At 52.7% G+C, this 19,044-nt stretch overlaps 3 protein-coding genes across 5 annotated transcripts in view; 2 read left to right on the top strand and 1 right to left on the bottom strand.

Moving 5' to 3' along the window:
* The first annotated feature begins 988 nt into the window (after positions 1 to 988).
* Positions 989 to 3,437, top strand: Ppp1r35 (protein phosphatase 1 regulatory subunit 35). Of its 2 annotated transcripts, XM_040731045.1 has the most exons (4): positions 990 to 2,170; positions 2,250 to 2,505; positions 2,592 to 2,734; positions 2,810 to 3,437. In XM_040731045.1, exons 1-4 carry the CDS (start codon positions 1,880 to 1,882, stop codon positions 2,981 to 2,983), a joined length of 864 nt encoding a protein of 287 aa, XP_040586979.1. In that variant the 5' UTR covers positions 990 to 1,879; the 3' UTR covers positions 2,984 to 3,437. The 2 variants fall into 2 exon arrangements, with proteins under 2 accessions (XP_040586978.1, XP_040586979.1); XM_040731044.1 differs by having other exon boundaries at positions 989 to 2,170; positions 2,592 to 3,437.
* A 1,163-nt stretch (positions 3,438 to 4,600) lies between these two features.
* On the bottom strand, positions 4,601 to 9,216 carry Mepce (methylphosphate capping enzyme). The gene is made up of 4 exons (XM_005080431.4): positions 7,214 to 9,216; positions 5,887 to 6,105; positions 5,282 to 5,408; positions 4,601 to 5,189 (listed from the first exon to the last, which is right to left on the bottom strand). The coding sequence occupies exons 1-4, from the start codon at positions 8,795 to 8,797 to the stop codon at positions 5,137 to 5,139; spliced, it is 1,983 nt and encodes a 660-aa protein (XP_005080488.1). The 5' UTR covers positions 8,798 to 9,216; the 3' UTR covers positions 4,601 to 5,136.
* Positions 9,217 to 9,996: 780 nt separating this feature from the next.
* The window catches only part of Zcwpw1 (zinc finger CW-type and PWWP domain containing 1), a 30,988-nt gene continuing 21,940 nt past the window's right edge, over positions 9,997 to 19,044 (top strand). The window contains exons 1-5 of one of the 2 annotated variants that reach the window (XM_040731043.1): positions 9,997 to 10,468; positions 15,605 to 15,659; positions 16,833 to 17,074; positions 17,271 to 17,349; positions 18,655 to 18,745. In XM_040731043.1, the coding sequence (XP_040586977.1) occupies positions 15,632 to 15,659; positions 16,833 to 17,074; positions 17,271 to 17,349; positions 18,655 to 18,745 (440 nt within the window). In that variant the 5' untranslated portion in view covers positions 9,997 to 10,468; positions 15,605 to 15,631. The remainder of the gene's footprint in view (positions 10,469 to 15,604; positions 15,660 to 16,832; positions 17,075 to 17,270; positions 17,350 to 18,654; positions 18,746 to 19,044) is intronic. The other variant, XM_040731042.1, reaches the window with a different exon arrangement.

Here is a 19,044-nt window from a genome sequence, read left to right on the forward strand (position 1 = left end):
TGGGGTTACGGACACTGCACCTGGCTTTTCCATAGATGCTGGGAATTCAAACTCAAGAGTATTTTTTTTTTCTAGACAGGGTTTCCCTGTGTAGCCCTGGCTGTCCTAGAACTCACTCTGTATGCCGAGGCTGGGATTAAAGGTGTGCGCCACCACTGCCCAGCTCCTAACTCAGATTCTAGTGCTCATGAAGCAAGCATTTTACCCATGAGCCACCTGTCACGTACTCTCCACCTCCATCACTCCTGCCACATCCTGTGTCCCACCCTCTCAATTATGGCATTCCCGTTTCTTCTAGGGAGCAGCAGCAGGGCCCATGAAGGTCTACACGGAAGGTCCTCGAGAAACCCTTTAACACGAATTCTCTGAGTAGTTCTGCATTTGCTTCCTGACCCTGCCTCCCAAGAGATGCAGCCCTCAGCAAGAGTGTTCAACTTCTTATGACCAATTCATCCTCGATGCAGATACAGAAGCTCGGTTGCTTTCCCGAACCAGGCAATACTGTAACTGCAGCTCCGTCTCCACCTCATACGAGAGTAAAATGTAGCCGGGTGTTAGTGTTGCGCACCTTTAATCCCAGCACTCGGGAGGCAGAGGCAGGCGGATCTCTGTGAGTTCAAAGCCAGCCTGGTCTACAGAGCGAGTTCCAGGACAGCAAGAGATACACAGTGAGACCCTGTCTTAAACAAACAAACAAACAAACAAACAAACAAACGGATAAAGAAGTAATACAGAAGAGTTTCTACTCTATTTTCCCCTCTACCCTTAGCTCTTTGTTAGCCCAGGCTGGCCTCAAACTCCATATGTAGCTGAGGAGGGTGACTTTGAATTCCCGATCCTCCTGTGCTGCCTCCCAAATACTGGTATTACAGGTTTGTATCACCACACCCCGCTCTGTTTCTGAAAAGTGCAGAAGAAACGACACATTGTCTGCTTTTGCAGATTTGTTGCACTGTGTCAATAGTTGGTTCGCCACTATTGCTCAGCACTATTTTATGATATTTATGGACACTTTAACCCTTTATCTGCTGAAGGACATTACCAGTTTGGGGCTATGAGTAAAGGCGAGGTGAACATGTCTGTACCAGTTTTCAGTTGCCCAAGGATATAGAATCAGGGGTCACAATTTTGGTCTCTCTCATAGCCCAGGGTGTCCACCAAGTCCCTTTGTAGCCAAGGCTGGCCCTTAATCCTCCCGATCCTTTTCTGCTTCCGTTTCCCAGGCTGTCATCGCTTTTACGGTCTTTAGTGAGCGGGAGGATTCGGGTGTGGATTTCGCTAGTGTTTGAGTGCGGAGGTCAGAGGACAGTTTGTGGGAGTCCGTTCTCTCGTGGCACCCAGGAATTGAGCGCCGATCGTCAGGCTAGGTGGCAAGCGCCTTTAACCCGGGAGCCGTCTTTCCGGCCCCCAGGACGCGGACTTAAAGTTAAGGTACTATTTCCTATACTCCTGGGGCATTTCCTACTCAAACACAGGAATTCAGGGACTTTGCAGCGAGCCCGCTCCCGCGTACAGGGAAACCCTCAGAAACGCTGTGGAGGCACCGCGCAGGATGTCTAGATACGAGAGCGGGGACCGTTTCGCGTCCGTAGCCCAGATCTCACGCGATTCTGACGGGTCAGGACGCCGCATCCGCGTTCCTGAAGGCACGAGCAGCCTCGCTGGGGATCCGTAGGGCATCTACGTACCGGCGCGCTGACGCCCCGCCCTAGGGGCGGAGTTCGTGCTTGAGGGCGGAAGTGCGCCCGGAAGCTGGAGGGCGGGGCGATGGGAACGACCTCCAGGAGCGCCAATGGGGCGGCGCGGCGGGCTTGTTGTCTTACGCGGGTGGTGAGGGAGGGCTAACGGTTTCCGGTAGTGGCAGCCCCCGGTCGGCGAGATGATGGGCTACGCGGCGTCCGAGACGACGACCGGCTACGCGGCGTCCGAGACGACGACCGGCTACGCGGCGTCCGAGACGACGACCGGCTACGCGGCGTCCGAGTTGGGGTTGGGGTCCGTGGCGGGCGAGGAGGCCGAGGAGGTGCCCGGGCCGGCCCCGGAGCCGCGAGCCCCGGAGCCCGAGCCGGGCCTGGACTTGAGCCTGAGCCCGAGCCCGGTGCCCGCGAGCCCGGAGCGGCGGGGCGGCAGCCCGGGGCGGCGGCGGCGCGGCCGCCGGCGGGGGCGCCAGGTGAGCGGCGGCGAGGCCCGGGCGAGGCCCGCCGAGCGTCCCGGGCTCCGCCGCTCACCGCCCCGCCCTTGCCTCGCAGGTTCGTTTCCGCCTGGCGCCGGCCTCCCCGGTCCGCTGCGAGCGGCTGCTGGCGGCCGCCGTGCCGAGCGCCGCCGCCGCGTTGCCCCGGGAGCTGGAGGCGCCGGCCCCGCGGAGCAGCCTGGCGCTGAGTCTGGAGCTGCAGAGCGCGCGCGCCGCCGTCGCGGGCGGCCAGTTTGATGCTTCGAAGGCGGTGGAGGAGCAGCTGAGGAAGTCGTTCCAGACCCGCTGCGTCCTGGAGGAGGCCGTGGCGGAGGGTGAGGGGGCGGGCGGCCGCCCCGGCGCGGGGGTCGGGGACAGGGCGCAGCTCACGCCCGCCTCTCGTGCGCCCGCCCGCCCGCAGGCTTGAACGTGCCGCGCTCCAAGCGGCTCTACCGGGACCTGGTGAGTGTGCAGGTGCCGGAGCAGCAGGTTCTGGACGCGGCGCTGAGGGAGAAGCTGGCGATGCTGCCGCCGCCGCCGCCGCCCCGAGCCCCGCCCCCGAAGGTGAAGCCAGGGCCGGGGGCCGGGGCTCTTCCTGCATCCGGAGGGCAGCCTCTCAGTGGCCTCGCCTTCCCACAGGAGGTGCTCGGGCAGGGGCCAGACGTGACCGTGCTGTGCAACCCAGACTCTCTGTGCCACGAATCTCCGCACCTGGCAGTGGACGGGCTGCCCCCGCTACGGCTCCAAGCCCGGCCCCGCCCCTCAGAAGACACCTTTCTCATGCATCGGATGCTGAGGCGCTGGGAAGCGTAGCTTTCGCAACTCTCCCGATCAGAAGCTGCCTGTAGGGGGAAAGTGTCTGGGCCGCTCAGAGATGACAAGTGGGAAGCACTAAGCGGGGTCAGACTCAGCCTTACATCATGGCGCCCATGTCCCAGGACTTGGGAGGCCGAGGCGGAAGGAGCCTGTGGTCAAGGAGTCTGAGCTACACAAAGGATTTCTTTTAATGTGGCTTCAGGCTGGGCAGGTGCAGCTCAGTGGTGCAAAGCCCAGACTAAGTCCCCAGAGCGCATGTGCAAGTGCATACAGACCATAGTCAAAGTGCTTCAGACTTCCACTTGCTGTGGTGATGAACACTTGTGAGGTAGAGACTAGAGGGTCAGGAGTTCAGGCCAAACGAAGTTAGGGGATACCGTCTCAGAAACCACAACAACAGAAAAACACCCCAACTCTGCCCTATTTATAATAAAAATTTAATGTATCTGTATAGCTCTGGTTGTCTTGGAACTCGTGTATTCCAGTCTGGCCTTGAACTCAGGTTTGCCTGCCTCTGCTTGTGAAGTGCTTAGGACATTCACCACTAAACCTGGCTGTCCCAATGTAATTACCCAAAGATGGGGCTCTAACATTAAATAACTTTGAAAGGAGACAGACAGCCTGTTTGATTCAAGTGTTGCCCATTGTGTCTGTGGCTAACGGAAGAGTGCTAATGTTTATTCAGGGTTCTAGCAACCACTGACAAGCCACCCCAGCGTTTTATTTCCCCACGGGTCCTAGAGCAGGCTGTGGCTCTGGGTTATTACCCATTCCTAGCCCCATCACCCCACTGCCAAGCCCTCCAAGTTAGCCTTCCATCTCATGCTCCCTTACACACAGGTGGACTCATTAAGCTACAAGCCAAAATTTGAATTACCCCTCCCCCTTTCCAGAGCAGTGTGTAAGGCTATGTCTAGTTTTATGTCAGTTCAACACAGGAGTCATCAGGAGGGAGCCTCAACTAAGACAATGCCTCTGTAAGACCAGGCTATAGACAAGTCTGTAGGGCATTGCTTTGGAGAGGGAGGGTTCAAGACAGATTTCATTGTGGGACTGTCCTGGAACTTGCGCTGTAGATCAGGCTGGCCTCAAACTCACAGAGATCCACCTGTCTTTGACTCCCAAGTGCTGGGATTAAAGGCGTGCGCCACCACTATCTGGTCTGTAGGACATCTTAGTGGTTGTGGGTGGGGCAGTCGCTGGACTGGTAGCTGGGTCTCTGAGAGGCTAAGGAAGCCATGAGGAACAAGTCCGTAAGCAGCCCCTCCATGGCTACTGCAGGCATCAGCTCCTGCTCTGACTTCCTTGATGAGTGAGATGTGGAAACATAGCCTGAATAAACTCTTTCCTCCCTAGGGTTCTTTGATAACCCAACTAAAACCGATACCAAGTTTTCCAGCCCCATGAGATTCTGTCTCACTATGGAACCCACCCAGGCTGGCCTTAACCCTCAAGGGATCAATCAGCCTGCAAATCTCCCAAGGGTTGGGATAAAGAGCCAGGGCACCACAACCAGCAAGCAAAACCCACCCTCAGGAGACTAGGATGGGCAAAGAAACCACACAAGCCCACAAGGAGGTACCATTCATCCTACTAAAACATGCCAGACACAGGTGCAGGGGCCACGGCCCTAGTTATCAAGTTTATTGTGCTGTTCTCACATTCCAAACCCAGCTCCCTCTCCCACCTGGGGACAGCAGAAGGAAGGATTTTCACAGTACCTGTGTCTCCTTACTAAACTTCCCCTCTAACACCCTTAGTCCATCCATGGTCCACTTAAGTGCAGCTAGGAACAAAGGCTGAGAAGCGGGAATCTCCTTCGGAGAACAGGAGGAAGGGCCTAGAGAATTTGACATTCCCCCTTCCCATACCCTAGGAGGACAGAGTCAGCAAACAGTCCATGCCATCCAGCCCAGCAGGCTGGGAGAGGAAGCTGATGTAATTCCAGCACAGCTGGGCTTACTCAAGTGCCAGAGGTGTCAGGGAGAAGACTTGGGGAAGCAACTTAAGAAAAAGCTCTCTTTACAGATCCAAGAAAGGAAACTTTTTGGAATTAGGCAGGAAAGACCTTGGGATAGTCTCCTCTTCCCCTAAGGTCCTCAGGAGCAGCAAGGGTGGCCTCTCTCTTCACACTTCTGTCCAGAGGCCACTCAGTGGCTGGGGGAACGAGCCTTGTGAAACAAGTACACAGGACGCTGGAAGCCTAAGGAACACACAAGGCAGGTGGGTAGGATCTTGAGATTCTCCACAGGGCCACCCCCTCCCCTCCCAGTGACAAAGTGGAACCATTCTTACCTCTGGAGGTGTTACTTGGTGTGGCCACAAGCTCATAGCTGGAGAAGCCCACCTCTGGGGATGTCAGGTAGGAACTGAACTGTTCTGGCTTCAGCTTGATTCGAAAGTAGTTCTTATAGATTGTTTCCTGGGGAAACAAAAGAGGGGTCACTTCAGCTTGTCATCTCTTTCCCTGGCCAAGCACGACAACCTTTTGTCTTTGTTCACAAAGTCTGAGCTGGGTATGGTGGTTAGAAGGCTGAATTAGGAGGTGGAGAGAGTTCAAGACCAGCCTGCAGCACTACAGAGCCAGCGCAGGCCAGCATTTTAGCCAGTCTCAAAATAAAATAGGGGAGACCAGGTGGTTGGTGGCACAGGTTTTTGATCCCAGAACTTGGGAGGCAGAGGCAGGCAGATCTCCAAGTTTGAAGTCAGCCTGGTCTATAGAGCAAATTCCAGGACAGCCAAGGCTACACAGAGAAACCCTCTCTAGAAACAAACCCCTCACTCCCCCCAAATGGGCTGGGGCTATAGCTCATTTTCCCTGCCATGTGTGAGGTCTGGGGTTTAATCCCCAGTAAAATAAAAAGATGATTACCCCTTATCTCGACAGAAACCCAACTCACCGTGAGAGACTTTCTCCTGCAGTAGGAGGACCACGGTTGGGGCTCCAGGACCAGAATACCGCCAGGGCGGAGGTGCTGGTAGATCCGGCGGAACATGCGCTTCAGCCCCTCGTCACCCCAGTTCAGGTGCACCCACTTGGTGAGGCTGAGGCAGAGCACCACATCATACTCAGGTCTTTGAGCATCCACCAGCTCGTCTCGGTCCAGGACATAGTTACCCTGAGGGCCCGAAGACGGGAAGAGGTCACAAAGAGGGAGCAGAGACCCCACTGGCCCCACAAGCACCTGCAGACAACCTCACTCCGGCCCTTGGTGGCCGCCTTCTGAGGCTCCTCCCGACAGCGCCTTGTCGGTCTCCTGGTCTCTTCTCCCTTTCCTGCCTCTGCTTCCTCCTGGTGCTAAACCAACCAAACCTAAAAGGGAGCCTGGGCAGATTTAAATTGAACTAATTATCTGAGGGAGAACTGGAGAATACTGGAATGCTCCCAACACCGCAGCCCAGGTGACCTCATATACACAGGCAGTGGTAGTGAAGACTGAGGCTCGCGCCTTACAGGCTCTTCCTGTTAGGGCCTGCTAATGTTTTGTTTTAGGTCTATTCCTTCTCCAATGAAAAACCTAGGAAGCCTTCTCTGGAGGTAAACGCACCACCACTCCCTGGGAAGACATGTTTTCAGGATAAGCCACGGGCATACACTTCTGTGGATGGCCTGTCAGGCCGGCTACGCTCTCCTCCCTTCACTGGCCCTCTCCTGCTATTCAGAGTCAGCACGGAAAAGACGGAAAGCCAAGCCTACTGGGTTCCTGACCAGTAACTTCAACAGTCTGTGCTGTATCTAGGGAAACAAAAAGCAGCTGATGCAACAAGGTCCCTATCAAAGGTCCCAAACTACACATATTGGAGTGCCACAGTCTTCCTCCAGCAAAGACACCCAATCTGAAGCTCCCTCAGGAGATTTGAGGACAGGGTTCCATCTGGACAGAGCAGCAGAGTTACCCTCAAGGGAAGGTGGATTGTCTGGGTTACAGTCCCCACTGGAAGCAGGATAAGACAGCCCCCATATCAGGGATGAGAACCTTGTAGTCGTGAGAAAAGACCAGATGTGAGAGCCTGCAGGTAGAGATCCCACTTTCCAGGTTATAGGAGGAGAGACAACACCCAGTAGAGGTTCTCTGGCCAATGCAGACTGTTCTCTCCAGGAGATGGTTCTTGTAGGGAGGAACAGATGTAGGGATTTACCTCTAGGTCACCTTCCCCCCAACATATTCCTATTTAATCTCATCTTCACACTTGAACCCTATTCCAAGAGCCTTTGGACTCTCTTACCGTGACGAAGACGACATTGTTGGGGAAGACAGATGTGTCTGCTCCATCCAAGGGCACTTGGGGTGCAGCGATGGGACCCCGGCTGGCTGTCAGTGAGGCAGGGAAGCAGCTCCTTTTTCGGACAGTGGTAGCAGTCCCTTCCTCCCCCTCTGTCCCTGGGCCACCCTCAGAAGTCTGGGCTTGGAGACGAAGCTCCTCAGACAGGTAGTGTCGGATATTTTGGCGGGCAGAGTGGATAAGTCGTGGATCAATGTCCAGCCCCACCATGCGGGCTGGGCCCCACTTGCAGGCAATACTCAGGGTCAGATGGCCAACATTGCAGCCAAGATCCAGGACGTCTCGGCCTTGAAACCACTCGGGCTTCAACACCCTGAGGCGCACGTCCTCGCAGGAAGGGTTGCGATAGCCATAGTACTTGCAGTAGTTTCCATACTGGAACTTCTGCTGTTGCTTTTTGAAGCCGCTTGGAGGCAGTGGGTGGTGATGGCGGCCTCCCCCACTCCCTCTGCCCTTTTCCTTGGAACCCTGGCTTCCACCCCTAGCCCCTGCCTCCGATTTGCTGGAAGTCCTGCGACGTTTGCGATGTCGGGAGGAGGAGGAGGAGGATGCGGGTGCAGAGGTAACTGAGGCAGCTGGAGGGGCAGAGAGGGAGCCTGAGGAACCTTGCAGGGCAGACGGAAGGGGAGACACAACTTCATCCCTGCAGTTGATGGCTGTGTTGAGTTCATAGGGCTGAGGGGCATCGCGGTGCTGTTGCTGCGTGGCACCCTCCCCGTGGAGTGAAGGGGTGAGAGGGTCAGTGGGCAGCGCGGCGTGGCTATCATTCCCTCCAGAAGCCTGCTGCTGCTGGTGGTGAGGTCCCCGGTGTCTGTGGCGCTTGCGACCAATCTTGAGCGGAGAGGCAAGAACCACATGGGCCTCATCAGTGCAAGTGTTGAGGCTGAGCGGGTCAGTGATATCTTTGGGGATGAGGATCTCCACAGGGTCTCGCCCCTTAGCCGGAAGTGGGGATGACTTTGGGGTCTCCGCATTGAGCGCTCGACTCACTTCCTCATCCAGGAGGCTATTCAGGTTCAATGGATCAAATATATTGCCCCCCAGAAGAAAATTGGAGGGTAACACCGAGTCGCAGTCCGAATTCACCCGCCGGCGCCTCTTGAAGGCCGGATGCTTGAAGCCTCCACCGCTCCCTCCCCCTACGTTACAGCTATTTCTTCTTTTGCCCCCGCCACCCCCGGGGGGTCGGTGGGGCTGGTAGCCATTGCGGGGTCGAGGAGGGGCCGGGGGACCCAGGTCCGTCCCGCCCCCTCCCCGTCGCTCCTCCCCCGCGTCCGCAGGAGCGGAGGCTCGCCCGTGGAGCTCCCCGTGCGCCTGTGCCTGGGGGCCGCCCCCTCCGCCGCCCGCGGCCCCGGACGAGGGCGCGCGTGGGCCCGGCCCGCGTTCCGAGCCGTCGCGGAGCTCCCCGGAGGCGGCCTCCCGGTGCGATCGCACCTCGGGGCCGCCCCCTCCGCCCGACTCATCTTTGAGCGGCGGCGGCGGGGCCGGCACCAGAAAGGGCTCCTTCTCCGCCGCCATCTCGATCATCTCCTCTCCCTGTGTAATGTCCCCTGCCCAAGCGAGGGAACCGAGGAGAGACCGAGCGGGAGCCCCCCGCAAACCCTTCCCGAGACCGCCTCCCTCCCTCCCCGTCCCCGGGTGCGCGCGCAGCTCTGCCTGGCGCCCAAGCGCCGCCGGCTCCCTCCCGCGACACACCGAGCGCGCCCCACTCGCCCGCGAGACCAAAACAAGATGCCCGCGAGACCCGGGCAAGCCGAGGGACCAACTGCGCGTGCGCCGCCACCCTTCTCTCCGCCGCCACTACCACTCTGGCGCGAGCGCGCACGACGGGCGCGCGGCGCGCTCGCCCAGGGTCCACGCATGCGCACTCCGCCGCCGCCCTGGCTGCGCGCGCATCGGGAGTGCGACCCAACTTAACGGCTCCGAGAGTTTGAATACAGCCCCCCCCTGCCCAGTAGCGTCACCCTCCCCCAGCCCGAGACGCCCACCGCCCCACACGGACACCCGACTTCCCTTCGCCGCTCCGTCCAAGCCCCACCGATATCCTTTGTCTCCGCCGTGCGAGCCCACCCACCGTAGGCGGGGAAGCGCAGCGGGTGCGGAAAGGTCTCCTTGACACCCGACCCTTGCTCCTGAGGAATGAGGCTCCGCGGTCTCCGCCCGGCTCCGAACCCAAAAACCTCCCCGCCCCGCCTCCTTCCTCCCCATCCCCGCCCCTCCCGGAGGGCGCCTGCGCACAGGCCTGTCGGGCCGGCGCGGGTAGAAGGCGCGACACGTGCTGGAGGCGATGCCCCGCCCCTCAGCCCTAGGGGCGGGGACTGCGACGTCGCCTCCTCAGGTTAGGAGCGCGGCGTGCGTCCCCCGGCGAAAGGGGCGGGCTCATGGAGTATCTCCTCCCCTCTTCCTTCCGCCCGCCTACTCGGAAGCAGGAGGGCTTCGGGAACCGGGTAGCCGAGCGCCGTTCTCAGTAACACGCAGCACATCATTTAAGGTCGTCTCTGCGGCGGAAACAATAAAAATGCACCAAACATCGGACGCCAAGTTCCTCTTCCCTCCTCCTCTCCCCCGACAGGGCCACACCTTCCGCCCTCCACCTCCGTCTGGACTCGGACGCCTCCGCCCCAGCGCGGCCGTCCCCAGCCTGCAGCGCGCCCGGAGGCTGCTCTGCCCCACGTCACACACCGGCGCGCGTGGGCGGGTGGGCGGGAGCGGGTGACGACTCGCTTCGTGCCCTCTGCTCCGGCCAACGGGAGGCCCTGATGCGCCGCCGGGTCCCCCGAGGGCTGGCAGGCGGAGTTTCCCCGCCGACGCACTTGCCAGCCGAGAGCACGGTAGAGGCAAGAGTGGAGCCCAAGACGGGCTAAACAGAACGTGAAAGCGTGAGGGAAACGAAAAGACAACGGGTTATAGCGTGAAAACAAGAAGGAGGAGGCGATCGGAAGCGGAGACGAGCAGAACGAAGTGCCTCGGGCGCTCGGCTGCCTACGGGCGCCCGCGAGGATTATGGGACTTGTAGTTTCAGCCGGCTTTAGAGTGGGAGGTGGCGCTGTGCTCCGGCGGCGCACGCGCATCCCCTGCGCGCACGCCGCTCGGGGGCGGGGCTTGTCGGTGTCCTCGCGCCTTCTCTAGGTGGCGGGAAAAGCAGTGGCGTGTGCGGGATGGCCGCGCCTCATCCTTAGGTCCTCGTCGCCCCGGAAGGTAGCTGGCCGCTTTTTATCCCGAGGAGGGCGTCCGGTGCGGTGAACCCGGCGCCTGCTGGCCGAGGAGACATTCTCCAGAGCTGCAGCCGACCCTGCGCCTTTCTCCTCAGAATCCCTAGTTTCCAATCCACTCGCAACGCAGGCGTCGTGGCGGGGCTGAGGGCTCGGGGGACCGCGAGGCTGCGCGGGAGCCCAGGGGAGAGGCTGTCAGGGTGGGACTCCCGCTCTGAGGGGAGGCGAGGCTTGTTTGACCCGGAGAGAACCCCGGAGAGAACTGTGGAGACGGAGGGAAGGGTTGCACTCCCGGGGCTGCGTGCCGACCGCACGGCGTCTCCTTAGCCTGCGAGCCCGGGGGCAGCGCGCCTTGACGCGAGAACGCGGAAGCAACCCAGAGAGCGATGTCAAGAACAGAAAAGACACCCGCCAGGCGGTGGTGGCCTCCAACCCCAGCCCCCGGGAGGCGGAGGCAGGCGGTCTCTGAGAGTTCGAGGCCAGCCTGGTCACAGAGACAGCCGGGGCTGTTGCACAGAGAAACCCTGCCTCAGTACCCCGCCCCCCCAAAAGAAGGAAACTCACAGGTGACCATATGTTTACCCCTCTTCCCCCCCCCCCCAGACAGACACAGGGTTTCTCTGTGTAGCCCTGGCTGTCCCGGAACTCACTCTGTAGACCAGGCTGCCCCTGCCTCATGAGAGCAGGAACTAAAGGCGTGCGCCACCAGCGCCCAGTGGAAGCCTAGCTTGGATAATTACTTCTGAAAGTAAATTTGGTCAGGGTAGATGGACCCCCAGTCTTTCTTTTTTGTTAAATGTTCAAACGGTTTCTAGAGCATGCGTGCGTGCTCAAAAGGAACTTAAAAACCCAGTTAGTCGGGTCATGAGAATAGGCAGGGGTTCATAGGCTTGTCAAAGGGCCATTAACTCCATCTTAAAGGAAATGAAAGTTTTTTTTTTCTTTTGGTTTCACGAGACAGGGTTTCTCTGTATTGTTTTGGAGGCTGTCGGTCCAACCTGGTCTCGAACTCACAGAGATCCGCCTGCCTCTGCCTCCCGAGTGCTGGGATTAAAGGCGTGTGCCACCACCGCCCGGCTGGAAATGAAAGTTTTAAATGAATTTTATTTTAAAAGTTTTATCGCCCTTATCTGTTTACTTGCTGTGTGGGGTGTGCTTGTGTGTTCGTGTGTGCACGTGTCATAGAGCATGTGGAGGCCAGAGGATGATCCCCCACCACCATCCTCAACATGTGGAATCGATCTCAGGCCATTAGGCTTGGCAGCAAGCACCCCTGCCCACTAAGTCATCTCCCCAGCGTCCATCCGTCTGTTCATCCATCCACCCATCTATCATTTTCAGAGACAGGGTCTTGTTTGTACCCCTGGCTGTTCTTGAGGTCACTTGTAGCCCAGACTGGACTCAAAGTTGTAGCAGTGGACTTCATCAATCTCTCAAGTGCTGGGATTACAGTCACGAGCCACTGACTGCCTTAAATGAGATTTTTAAATATAGGAGGGTTTTCTTTCTTCTTTTTTCATTTTGACAGGAATTTTCTGTAAAAATCTCAAAATAGACCTCACCCTCCTGCCTCAGTATCCCAATAGCTGGAACTCAGACATGAATCACTATTCTAGTTTACAGGAGGGTACAATAGTCCTTTTTAATGGTTGGGTCTTGCTATGTAGCCCTCAAATTTGAATTCTAAATCCTGCCTCAACCTCATGAATGCTGGTATTAAATAAGAGTCTTTGCATTTTGTAGAAACTCTTGGAATCTATGGTAATAGACAGTAGTGAAGGAGGGCTGACTTTTCTTTAAAGAGTGGAGAATCAAAATGAAGAGAGAATAATTTCATATTCAAGAGGGGGACACCGTAAGGTGAATAATTAATGCTTTTTTTTTTTTTTTTTACAAGACAGGGTTTCTCTGTATTGTTTTGGAGGCTGTCGGTCCAGCCCGGCCTCGAACTCACAGAGATCCGCCTGCCTCTGCCTCCCGAGTGCTGGGACTAAAGCACCACCACCGCCCTGCAATTAATGCTTTTTAAATAAGATTTATTATGCATAGTGTTCTGCTTGCATGTCTTCCAATAGGCCAGAAGAGGGCACCAGATCTCATCATAGATAGTTGTGAGCTGTCATGTGGTTGTTGGAAAAAAATTTAGGACCTCTGGACCAGCAGCCAGTGCTCTTAACTGCTGAACCATCTCCCCAGCTCCTAATTAATGCTTTTTTTGACAAATGACAGCACTAAATTAAATGATTTCACTTCATCAGGTCTATTTAAACTTTCATTTGTAAACATATTTTTGTTTGGGAGTATATGTTATCTGTAATAATGGTTTCATTGTGATAAATTTGTACATGTATATAATATATTCCAATCATATTCACCCTAACTATACTCTCTTAGTCCCATTTTACCAGTGGTTTCATCATTAAAAATGTTTCTCTCCTCAGCAACTAGTGCTGCCTCCAGATCTTCATAGAAGGGTGGGGTCTTATGAGTCCCCCTCCCTGCTTTTTTTGTTCCCTGAGGTATGGTCTCATGTAGTCCAGCTGGCCTTGAATTTCTCGTCCTGGTTAGAGGTTTGGGCCATCATGCTCAACATACCAGATTTGGTCTCATATACTCTTAAAATCTGTGGAGGAATCCAAGAAGTTTTATTATTATTTCTTGAGTATGTGTGCAAACCACATATGTGTGAATGCTTGCAGAGGTTGGAAGAGAGTGTCAGGTCCTGGACAGCTGGGGTTATAGGCAGTTGTGAGCCACCCAACACGGATGTTGAGAACTGAACTTGGGTTCTCTGGAAAAGCAGCAAGCACTTGCCCTTAGCTGTAGAGCTGTCGTTCCAGCTGGGATTGTCTTTTTTTTTTTTCTATTTTCCTCCCTGTCTTCTTTTCACATGAGAGAAAAGAGAAATTAAAACCTCAAATGGAGACTGGGGAGATAACTCAGCAAGTAAATACAAGTAGAGGATCCCCAGCACCCACACAAAAAACCAGACGTCGTGGTATGGACCTGTGGCAGGTGGGGACAGCTGGGTCCTGGGGGCTTGTTGACCAGCCAGTCTATCTGCAATGGCAAACTCCAGGTTCACTGACAGATCCTGCCTCAAAAATGTAAAGTGGAAAATGATGTGAGACTTCTTATCATCAGTCTCTGCCTTCACACTCTAAACACGTGCAAGTTGGTATTTTGCATATTTGTTAACTGTTTTTCTTCTCTCTTTTTAAGATTTGCTATTGTAGGAGAAGCAAATTCATCTCAATCAGGGAGCAGCAGCTTGGCTTATCGGAAAGTAACATCCTGGCTTTCTCTTACCTACTTTTTTTTTTCTTTTTTCTTTTTTCTTTTTGGTTTTACGAGACAGGGTTTCTCTGTATTGTTTTGGAGGCTGTCGGTCCAGCCCGGCCTCGAACTCACAGAGATCTGCTTGCCTCTGCCTCCCAAGTGCTGGGATTAAAGGCTCTTGTCTACTTTTTTTTAAACTTTATGTTTATTTTATTTATTGTGCATACAGTGTTCTGTCAGAAGAGGGAACCAGATCTCATTATAGTTGGTTGTGAACCATCATGTGGTTGCTAGGAATTGAACTCAGGACTTCTGGAAGAGCACCTAGTGCTCTTAACCTCTGAGCCATCTCTCCAGCCCTCTCTTATCTACTTAAGGGGATCTATTTACTGTACATCACTGCTTATGGAGTTGCTGAGTCTTATTTATGTAATGGTGCAATAATGCTCCATCTTTTTTTCCTTTTTTATGAAAATACAAGTTAGGTTTATTCATTTTATTTGTTTTATCTGAGTGTTATATATGTTCACTATTTGTGTGCTTGTTGCCTAGGTTAGCAAAGGGCATCTGATCCCCTGAATTGGAGCTACAGATGGTTGTGAACTGCTATGTGGGTGCTGAGAATTGAACCCCAGTTCTCTGCAAGAGCAGCAAGAGCAAGAAATGCTCTTAACTGCTGAGCTCTTCCTCCCTCTCTTCCTCCCTTCCTTCCTCTCTCTCTCCTTCCCTCTCTCCCTCCCTCCCTCCCTTCCTCCCTTCCTCCCTCCCTGCCTTCCTGCGTATGATGGATGAGGTCATTGTAGCTCTGGTTGGCATGGAGCTCACACTGTACTCTTCTGGAACACACAGAAATCTGCCTGCTTCTGCCTTCCAAGTGCTGGGATGAAAGTGTGTGCCACGATATCTGGCACACTTGTAATTTTGTGTGTGTGTGTGTGTGTGTGTGTGAGATCTGCCCTCCTCTGCCTCCTGAGTGCTAGGATTAAAGGCGTGCACCACCAGGCCCTGCTGTAATTCATAGTTTGTATTGTTATTTATATGTATGTGTGTGTGAGTGCAGTGACTGCAGAGACCAGAAGAGGGCGCAGTCCCTGGAGCTGGAGTAACAAGCAATTGTGAGCTGCCCGATGTGGAAGAGCCACAAGCACTGTTAACTTGAACATTGAGATAACAGAAAAACAGATGTCTCAATGCGTAGGGACCTCTGAAGGAGAGTTGCCAAATCATTTGTGACCTAAGTATTTGGGGGAACTTTACGAAATGGAAAGAGTCCCTTTTCAGTCCCAGCACTTACCATGCCCTGCCTACTCCAGTACTCCCTCTGCTTCCGTCACTGCTGCTACGGTGCCTGTCTAGTTCAAGTGCCTGCCTTAGGCCAGGCATTCAAACAACTGGGGCCTGTGTCTCAGACCCATAATCACAGTTATTTTGGTGATTGAGGTAGGATGATTACAAGTTCAAAGCTTGCCTGGGTTACAGACTAAGTTCAAAGCCTACAAAAGAATTCAAGGCCAGCCTTGGCAACTTATGGAGAACCCGTCTCAATAAAAAAAGGGCTGGGCATGTAGCTCAGAGGTAAAGTGTTTGCCTGGCTAGTATGTACAAAGGTCTAGGTTTAATATCCAGTACTGAACAACCATAAAACCAAGCATTGCTGCTCATCTTCAAAACGGCAGCTTACATTTGCCCAGGCAGGTAATCAGTACTGATCAGGGTGGGAATGGAGTGAAGAAGGCAGCCGCGTTGTCCTGGATCCCAGACAGAGACATTTAAATCCAAGAAGATGGAGAAAAGAAAGTTTAAATTGTGTTTAACCAAAGTAATAATTTCTTCCCTCTGACAGAGGCAAGGGAAGTGTAATCTCTGCTGAATGATGGCAACATTACGGAATAACGAAGGTGAGCCAAGGATGAGAAACATCATTCACTTAATACACTTCTCTCCCTTTCCCCTTTCTCCATCCTTTCCCTCAAAGGGGAGTTGTAGTCCCATGTTTCCTGTTCACACTGTTCAAACTACCATTTTGCCAGTTGCATTGAGCAAAATAAATATGACTTAGAGACAGCCCTTCTTGCTGCTCATCCAGAGGACTGGGGAGGTGTTCCCAGCACCCGCAGCAGGCAGTCACAACTGCCCGTAGCTCCCGATTCAGGGAATTGCATGCCGTTTGGCCTCCATGGGCACCTGCACGCACCTGCACACACATTCACATAAATAAAACAAAGCAGCCATGCTCAAAGAATGCATAGATTCACCGGGAGAAACATCCATGTAAGTGTTCACAATATGAAGTTAAACATGCTGAGCACCAGTGTGCTACAAATGCTCAGAAGAAATAGATTGTCACTTATACCTGTGGAATCAGGGTGCTTTTCACAGAGGAGATAACATTAGACTAGGCCTTGGGAATTTTATTGTGTTTTGTTTAGTTCAGGGAATTCCTGTATGCATTTTGATCAGTTAAAATTAAAAAGATTTTTTTTTAGAAAAATAAGATTAAGCCTTGAGTCATTTCTAAGTGCTCAGTAGTTTTTTTTAAAGCTTATTTTTATGAAGTTAAAATGAACCTGTTTAAGAAAGAAAACAATTCACACTTGAATAATTCACCTTCCTACATGCTTGTATTAATCATTTTGAATTAATGGTACACAACTTGGAGTATGTTAGAACCAGCTAATCTTGTCACATTACAAATTTTTGGGTCTCACTCTAAACTGCTTTAAAATAATCTCAGGGCTGGGGAATGGAATATGCAGGGAGGGAGGTAATGAGAAACCTGAATTTGTTAAAAGCTAATTCCGATTTGACTATTCCACCCGCAGCGTTTGGCAGTCTCTGTTAGACACTGACTTCCTAAATTTCTTCTTTTCTTTCTTTTTCTTTTTCTTTTTTGGTTTCAAGACAGTGTTTCTCTAGGTTTTGGAGGCTGTCGTGGAACTAGCTCTGTAGACCAGGCTGGTCTCGAACTCACAGAGATCCGCCAGCCTCTGCCTCCCGAGTGCTGGGATTAAAGGCGTGCGCCACCAATGCCCAGCTGATTTCCTAAATTTCATTTGATCCTATTTCTTCAGAATATGAAAAGGGAACAAAGAAAACCTTTGCTCCACCTACACAAAAATCACATAATGTGAAAACTCAGGCTGACTCATGGAAGGAGGACACCCAGGGGACCAGTTCTCCAGAGGCAGAGGCCAAGCCAAGCCAGCCCAAAACTAGCTCAAAGAAGGAGCAGAAGACAACCACAGAGCACGGTCCAAGCAGGGGCCAGAAGAAGCGAAAGGCTCAAGACAAGCCAGCGGAGAAGAAAGGAAAGGTGTGCCTCCGTTTCCTGGATAAGCCAGATAAACAGATTTATGTGTGCCTGCGCGTGTGTGTGTGTGTGTGTGTGTGTGTGTGTGTGTGTGTGTGTGTGTGTGTGTGTGTGTTTGGGAGGGGTGTTACTGAGGAATGAACCCAAGACCCCATGTGTGCTAGGCAAGCAGTTTTCCTTCCTTACCCTGTCTCTGCAGGAAAAACAAACACTTACCGATGCAGAATTTGAGGAGATTTTCCAGACTGTACTACGGAAGTCCCTGCAGGAGTACTTGGGTAAGGCCTGTGTGAAGAGAAAAAGCAGAGTGACTGTCATCTGAGGGATAGTATAAGTCTGATAGCTTCTTTCTCTCTCATCTTCCTGAGAAAATCTCAAGTGACACTTGAGATATTTAATTTCCTACCAATAGGCCTGTGTTAAATCATCTTTGGAAACATCTTTGGAAAAGTAGGTGGTGCTGACTTCAGAATCAACATAGCCTCACCTGAGTGGCTTACTTGTACATTTTTGCAGTCTACTTAGAAAGGATATGTGTATTTAAATTACTATTTATTTTTGTGTGGTGAGCACGTGTGCCATGGTGTGTGTGTACAGGTGAGAGGGCAGCATGTAAGTATCCTCCCCTACTTTTTCTCTTTCTACTTGTGGGTCCTGGGCTTCTAAGGCCTGGTGGTAAGCACCCCTACCTGCTGAGCCATCTTAGTGGCACACGTTTTGTCTGTTTTTAATATTGGTTTGATTCTTTTTAGGGATTTGGTTTTTATTACTATGTATGTAATTCTCTATGTTTAAGTGTATGCATAGGTTCATGTGTGTCTGTGCTAGTGTGTGTAGGTGGACATGTGTATAGGTACGGATGCACGTGTCTGCACATGTGAACTGAGTCCGGAAGTCCACCTTAGTTGTCATTCCTAAGGCTCTGCCTTGTTTTTTGAGACAGTGTTACCCACTAGCCTGGGGCCCAGCCAGTCTAGGCAGCTAGGAGTCTCAGGGACCTGCCTTTCCCAGTCTTCTCAGTGCTGGGATTACAAATTCGTGCCACCACACTTGATTTGTTTTATTTTGATTTTACATGGGTTAGGAGGCTTTAACTCAGGTCCTCATATTTGCAAGGCAACACTTTATTGACTGAGCTATTTCCCCAGCCCTCGGTTTGATTTTTAGAATAAAAAGGGTTGTTACACAGTCTCAAGGGCCTTTTCTGTAAGTTCATGTGATTAAGGAGAGTGGTCTCATGTAAGCTATTTGTAGGTGTACTTTCCTTAAAAGAAGTTTGAGGAGAAGTAAGATGAAGTATAGTACATGTACATACACAATAACATTATTTGGCTGCGCTGGAATGAGGCTGATCAATATAGAAAGGCGTACAGACAAATACAGATTTTAGTTTTTCTTGAATTTTAATGATTTCAAGTTCTACCATATGACAGAATATCAAAGGTAGACTCTTTGAAGCAGAAGGGTAAGTTATTTGAATGGAATGCTGTCGGTGAGAAATGCTAGAGTTTGTTTTCCTTTGCTGCTTCTCTGCTTGTAATACTTTGTTTTGGAAGGGCTGAGGTCTGGCCTTAATTTTGCAGAGACTTCCTGTGTCCAACCCATAATACCTACTAAATCAGACAAAGAACCAGGAATTACTTCTCCTGCCACTGATAATGAAAGTGCTGATGGGTAAGTTTATCCCAGAGGGACAGATTGAACCCAGGGTGGATGTAACATTGGTAAATGGTGCCCCATTTTCCTGTCTATTTAGTCGTCTATTCATTATACTTACATTGATTCCTCTTAGCTCAGGAAAGACGCCTGCTAAAGTTAGGAAGAAAACAGGCCAGGAGTTGGATACAGTGACCTCAGGAGGCCTTAGGAGGCCTGGGACTTGTATGTGGCTTTTGAGAATTGAACCCAGTTCCTAGTGCATGCTAAGTATGTACTTTACCATTGAGCTACATCTCTCAATCCAATCGAGAATT

This window comes from Mesocricetus auratus, unplaced genomic scaffold (assembly GCF_017639785.1).
Source record: "Mesocricetus auratus isolate SY011 unplaced genomic scaffold, BCM_Maur_2.0 Super-Scaffold_100025, whole genome shotgun sequence".
In the NCBI taxonomy this organism is placed as follows: Eukaryota; Metazoa; Chordata; class Mammalia; order Rodentia; family Cricetidae; genus Mesocricetus; species Mesocricetus auratus.